The sequence below is a fragment of the Thamnophis sirtalis genome, unplaced genomic scaffold, assembly GCF_051295495.1.
Source record: "Thamnophis sirtalis isolate CommonGarterSnake01/CBP01778 unplaced genomic scaffold, rThaSir2_p1.2 scaffold_4, whole genome shotgun sequence".
NCBI lineage: Eukaryota > Metazoa > Chordata > Lepidosauria > Squamata > Natricidae > Thamnophis > Thamnophis sirtalis.
The window spans coordinates 125,704,357-125,710,036 of record NW_028261384.1 but is presented as its reverse complement, the minus strand read 5'-3'; the positions used below and the strand labels follow the sequence as shown (position 1 = coordinate 125,710,036).

Genomic DNA, 5,680 nt, shown 5'->3' with positions numbered 1-5,680 from the left:
CTTTGTTCTTCGGTGTGTGTCAATGACTTCGGACTTGGGTGAAAGAAAATAACATGTCTTTGTATCTTTTAATTAGTGTAATTTGTATTTTTGGGTCGTATAGCCCTCCTTTCTCTAGTAGACCAAATATTCACTATGCAGGTTCATAAAAAGTTTTGAAACTTCAGGAGGATTAGCCAAACTGTTTTAGATCAATCACTGTGGTTCCAAAGGTGCTTTTCTTTTCCCCCTTCAAAAGGCAACTGGACTTCATTTTTCCCTGAAGACATTTCGCTTCTCATCCAAGAAGCTTTTTCAATTCTGATTGAATGGTGGAAGATGGAAGGATTTACTGAAAGGAATATAAATCCACAATTCACCGTACAGTCCGAACTGAAGTAGCTTCTTGGATGAGAAGCAAAATGTCTTCATGGAAAAGCAAAACCTTTTGAAAAAACAGACAGGGAATTACCAAGATCTGGACGATCTGGGAATCTGCATAGACAAATCAGCAGAATTTAATTTAATGCTTTGGACTTTCTGGGTTTTGAGCTAATCCTTAACCACAGATATACTATTTCGGCTATGCTATTACATGTGGTCAAGACTTCAATAGCACAAAGGCATTTGATGTTTTCATGGTTGGATCTAAACATTGGTGCATAGAATGATTTTAAAATATCAAATCCACATCGCACAGGTCCCTTCGTTTCTTCATCCTTGAATTTCAATCTTTCTACTCCTAATTTTTACATTGGTCCACTGAATGATGGCACTAATAATTTCTTCAAGAAAATAATAATTTCCAAATCTCTAAAGGAGTAGAGATGAATTTCGAGCTTAGTAGCTGTTGGCCGTAGTCTAGGTAATTGCCTAACAATATTGTGACTTGCGGTTCTGGATCTATTGCTTCCAAAAGGTTGCAGAAGACCATTTGAATTTCTTCTTGCCATATAAATTATTTACATGATGTAGATTGTACTTGGTCATCAATTTCATTGGGAGCTTCATCATTGCTAATGTCAGAATCAGCTGTTGGGGAAGGGGGTGGTTTCAACATTGTCCATTACAAAATTTTCACCACAATCAGATTCCACTTCACTCAGATCACTCTCTGCTTCTCCATACCATCTTAGAACAGTTTGAAGTTTGCATCACCAAGTAGGATTCTTTTTAGTGGAAAACTTGGCCCCAACATTATAAAAATATGTTAACAAAGATCTGCGGTCACCATGACCAAACTCAAGTTCACGTGCTGCTACAGAAAGCATCAAATAACTGATGGAAGCATGATGCTGCATTCACTTTTATTGGTGGGAAAACAAGCTATTCACAACAGGAATGGTCCATTTCTAAAAAGGGGTGTTCTGAACATTTTGGAAAACTGCTCGATCAGGTATGATTGCGGGTCTCTGGTTCTGTTGCTGATGTCCTTGGCTTCGCCCTGCTCACCCAATCACTTTTGCCCAAACCATCCAAGACTCATTTCATTCTGGGCCCAGATCATATCAAACCAGCTGCTCAAATTCATGCACAGAATGGTAAATGTACCTCAAAATTACTCTTCATCTGGAAGCAGGAACCCCAAATATTAGATGTATTATTTGTAGTGCATTTGAACTCCCATCATTCCTCCAAAAGGATCTACAGAAGTGTTCCTAAGAAAGTATTCAAAGCTTAAGAAAGTTCAGGTGAAACTTACTAATTTAGAACTTCTGGGTACGGACTATAAAAATCTGAATAACTCTTCAGAGTTAAGGGAAATGGAACTTAGCAGGTAGTTCTTCGGCTTACAACAATTTGTTTTGTGGCTGTTCAAAGTTAAAACCACACTGAAAATGACTTGTGACCATCCCTCACACAACCATCCCAGTATCCCCATGGTCACATGTTCAAACCTCAGGTGCTTGGCAACCAGGATGTAGTTACTATGGTTGCAGGAATCCTGGGGTCATGTGATCTGCAACTTTTCCAGCTGGCTTCCAACAAGCAAAGTTAACAGGAGGAGCCAGGTGATTAATTTAACTACTATTTATATAAAACAAGTTAAAAAAACAGGTTTTTCAAATCAAAGCACCTACCGCTTAATAACCATCCTGCTTAGCAATGGAAATTCTGGTCCTAATTGTCATAACTTTAGGACTTACTTAAGTTGACCATGAGCAAATTTAAATTCCAGGTCTGCCTTAACTAGTCCTAAATTGCCTCACTCATCATATTTAGTTTCCTCTGTAATAAACAATAGGAAGCTTGTAATGCTCTCACAGACGCGGTGGCTAGGACGCTGACCATGTCAATCAGAATGGTTGGCAGTTCAGTGGTTCGAATCCCTAGCACCGCGGAGCTTGTTTTCAAATTAAAAACTAAGAAAGTCCAGTTGCCTTTTGAAAAAATGCATCTTTGGGACCTGCAGGTATGAAGTTTCAGAACACCTTAGCAAACACACTGCACACCAATTAGGAAATTAACCACTCAATAGATGATTGGGGGGGGGGAATGTCTTGCATTCCAATGGGGAAGAGATGTGGCTAAGACGCTGAGCTTGTCGATCAGAAAGATTGGGAGGTTGGAGGTTCGAATCCCTAGTGCCGCATAACTGAGTGAGCTCCTGTTACATGTCCCAGCTTCTACCAACCTAGCAGTTCGAAAGCACATAAAATGCAAGTAGAAAAATAGGGACACCCCCCCCTTTGGTGGGAAGGTAACAGTGTTCTGTGCGCCTTCAGCACTTAGTGGTGGCCATAGAGACATTTGCAGACAACGCTGGTTCTTCAGCTTTGAAACGGAGATGAGCACCGCCCCCTATAGTCGGGAATGACTAGCGCATATGTGCGAGGGGAACCTTTACCTTTAATGCTCTCATAAATACCCTGCGAGAGAAAGTAAAATGGCAGCTTGGCTTGAGAGGTGGAAGCAAACAAATACGCGTGTAAAAAAAGAAGACTAAAGACACAATGCATGCAGCGAAGGAAATTTAATTTTAATTCCATTTAAATCTCGTGTGAAAAATCTCTTTAAATTCCATATAAATTTGTATAGTCCCAGGCACACCGTGTGATTGTATTCAATCCAGGCTCCGCTATGATCATCAAGTGGAGTTTGGAATTTTTATTTCTCCTGATTGTAAGGCTCAATCTAGAGTCTCGCCATAATTAAGCCGCCACCAACCGCAACACAGGAATCACTTTAAGGTCCCAAGAAACAACATCCCAGTGCTTGAGATTTGCTGAACACGTCGGGAGAGGCTGAAGTGGCATTCAAAAGCTTCTCAAGCACGAAGGCCGCCCCAATCCAGGAAGTAAACCGTGCCCAAGGAATCTCCCACCATTAGGAGGACAGAGGAGTCCTTGCAAGGGAAGGGCTGGAGACAGGAAACGGGGGCCTGGCATCGGAACTGGCCAATCTGTAACCAAGATAAAAGGGAAGTTGGGGAATAGAAGAAAAGAGACATCAGCAGAAGAACGCAAAATAGTGGATTGGCTGGAAACTTTGGGAGAGAGAGAGAGACTGTAACAGTGCTGGTTTCCGGATCCCGTTGCAACAGGTATACTGCAATGGGGCCCGGCGTGCATGCGCGCAGCACACACACAGCATATGCATGCGAACTTACCGCTCGTGATGCTCCAGCTGCTTGGCAGAGCATTGCACAGGCACCGTACACTCCGTGTGCGTGCGTGAAAGCCCCGATCGGCTCAAATACAAGTAAGGCGGCCAGGCAGGCGGGTGGACTCTGTGGAGCACCGTACCAGAACGATACTGGTGCTCCCTGAAGGCACCGATACGCCATACCGGGGTGTATTGGTCATATCCCATCACTGGACTGTAATTATGGTGTGGAATTCTGGGAGTTGAAGTCCACACATCTTAAAGTTGTTGAGGTTGAGAACTATATTCCCTGTATTGTCATCACCTATATACAGGTGAAACTCGAAAAATTAGAATATCGTGCAAAAGTTCATTTATTTCAGTAATGCAACTTAAAAGGTGAAACTAATATACGAGATAGACTCATTACATGGAAAGCAAGATAGTTCAAGTTGTGATTTGTCGTAATTGTGATGATTATGGCTTACAGCTCATGAAAACCCCAAATCCACAATCTCAGAAAATTAGAATATTACATGCAATCAATAAAACAAGGATTGTACATAGAACAATAAAGTATAAGCATGCATATGTATCAGTACTTGGTTTGGGCCCCTTTTGCAGCAATTACTGCCTCAATGCGGCGTGGCATGGAAGCTATCAGCCTGTGGCACTGCTGAGGTGTTATGGAAGACCAGGATGCTTCAATAGCAGCCTTCAACTCTTCTGCATTGTTCAGTCTCATGTCTCTCATCTTTCTCTTGGCAATGCCGCATAGATTCTCTATAAGGTTCAGGTTAGGGAAGTTTGTTGGCCAACCAAGCACAGTAATCCCATGGTCATTGAACTAGGTTTTGGTGCATTTGGCAGTATGGGCAGGTGCCAAGTCCTGCTGGAAAATGAAGTCAGCATCCCTATAAAGCTCATCTCCGGAAGGAAGCATGAAGTGCTTCAATATCTCCTGGTAGATGGCTGCGTTGACCCTGGACTTAATGAAGCACAGTGGACCAACACCAGCAGATGACATGGCTCCCCAAATCAACACAGACTGTGGAAACTTCACACTGGACTTCAAGCACTGTGTCCTCTCCATTCTTTCTCCATACTCTGGGTCCTCGGTTTCCAAATGAGATGTAAAAGTTGCTCATCAGAAAAGAGGACTTTGGACCACTGAGCAACAGACCAGGTCTGTTTTTCTTTAGCCTAGGTAAGATGCTTCTAATGCTGTTGAGCCGAGGTGGCGCAGTGGTTAGAGTGCAGTACTGCAGCCACTTCAGCTGACTGTTAGCTGCAGTTCAGCGGTTCAAATCTCACCAGCTCAGGGTTGACTCAGCCTTCCATCCTTCCGAGATGGGTAAAATGAGGACCCAGACTGTGGGGGCAATATGCTGACTCTGTAAACCGCTTAGAGAAGGCTGAAAGCCCTATGAAGCGGTATATAAGTCTAACTGCTATTGCTATTGCTGTTGCTATTGTTTGCTGTTCAGGAGCGGCTTGACAAGAGGAAGAAGACATTTGAAGCCCATGTCCAGGATCCATCAGTGTGTGGTGGCTCTTGATGCACTGACTCTGGCCTCAGTCCACTCCTTGTGAAAGTCCCCAACACTTCCTGACAATCCTCTCCAGGCTGCAGTCATCCCTGCTGCTTGTGCACCTTTTTCTTCCACACTTTTCCTTTTCACATAACCGTCTATAAACGTGCTTTAATATAGCACTTTGAGAATATCCAACTTCTTTTGCAATTACCTTTTGAGGCTTTCTCTCCTTATGGAGGGTGCCAATGATAGTTTTCTGCACAACTGTCAGGTCAGCAGTCTTTCCCATGATTGTGATTCCTACTGAACCAGACTGAGAGGCCATTTAAAGGCTCAGGAACCCTTTGCAGGTGTTATGGCTTAATTAGCTGCTTAGAGTGGGACACTTTGAGCCTAGAATATTGCACCTTTTCACAATATTCTAATTTTCTGAGATTGTGGATTTGGGGTTTTCATGAGCTGTAAGCCATAATCATCACAATTATGACAAATCACGGCTTGAACTATCTTGCTTTGCATGTAATGAGTCTATCTCATATATTACTTTCACCTTTTAAGTTGCTTTACTGAAATAAATGAAC

General features: G+C 42.7%; 1 protein-coding gene across 1 annotated transcript in view; it reads right to left on the bottom strand.

Moving 5' to 3' along the window:
• Positions 1-2,938: 2,938 nt before the first annotated feature.
• Positions 2,939-5,680, bottom strand: part of TEP1 (telomerase associated protein 1) — a 197,400-nt gene continuing 194,658 nt past the window's right edge. The window contains exon 58 of the mRNA XM_087714127.1: positions 2,939-3,382. Within this exon, the coding sequence (XP_087570253.1) occupies positions 3,248-3,382 (135 nt within the window). The 3' untranslated portion in view covers positions 2,939-3,247. The remainder of the gene's footprint in view (positions 3,383-5,680) is intronic.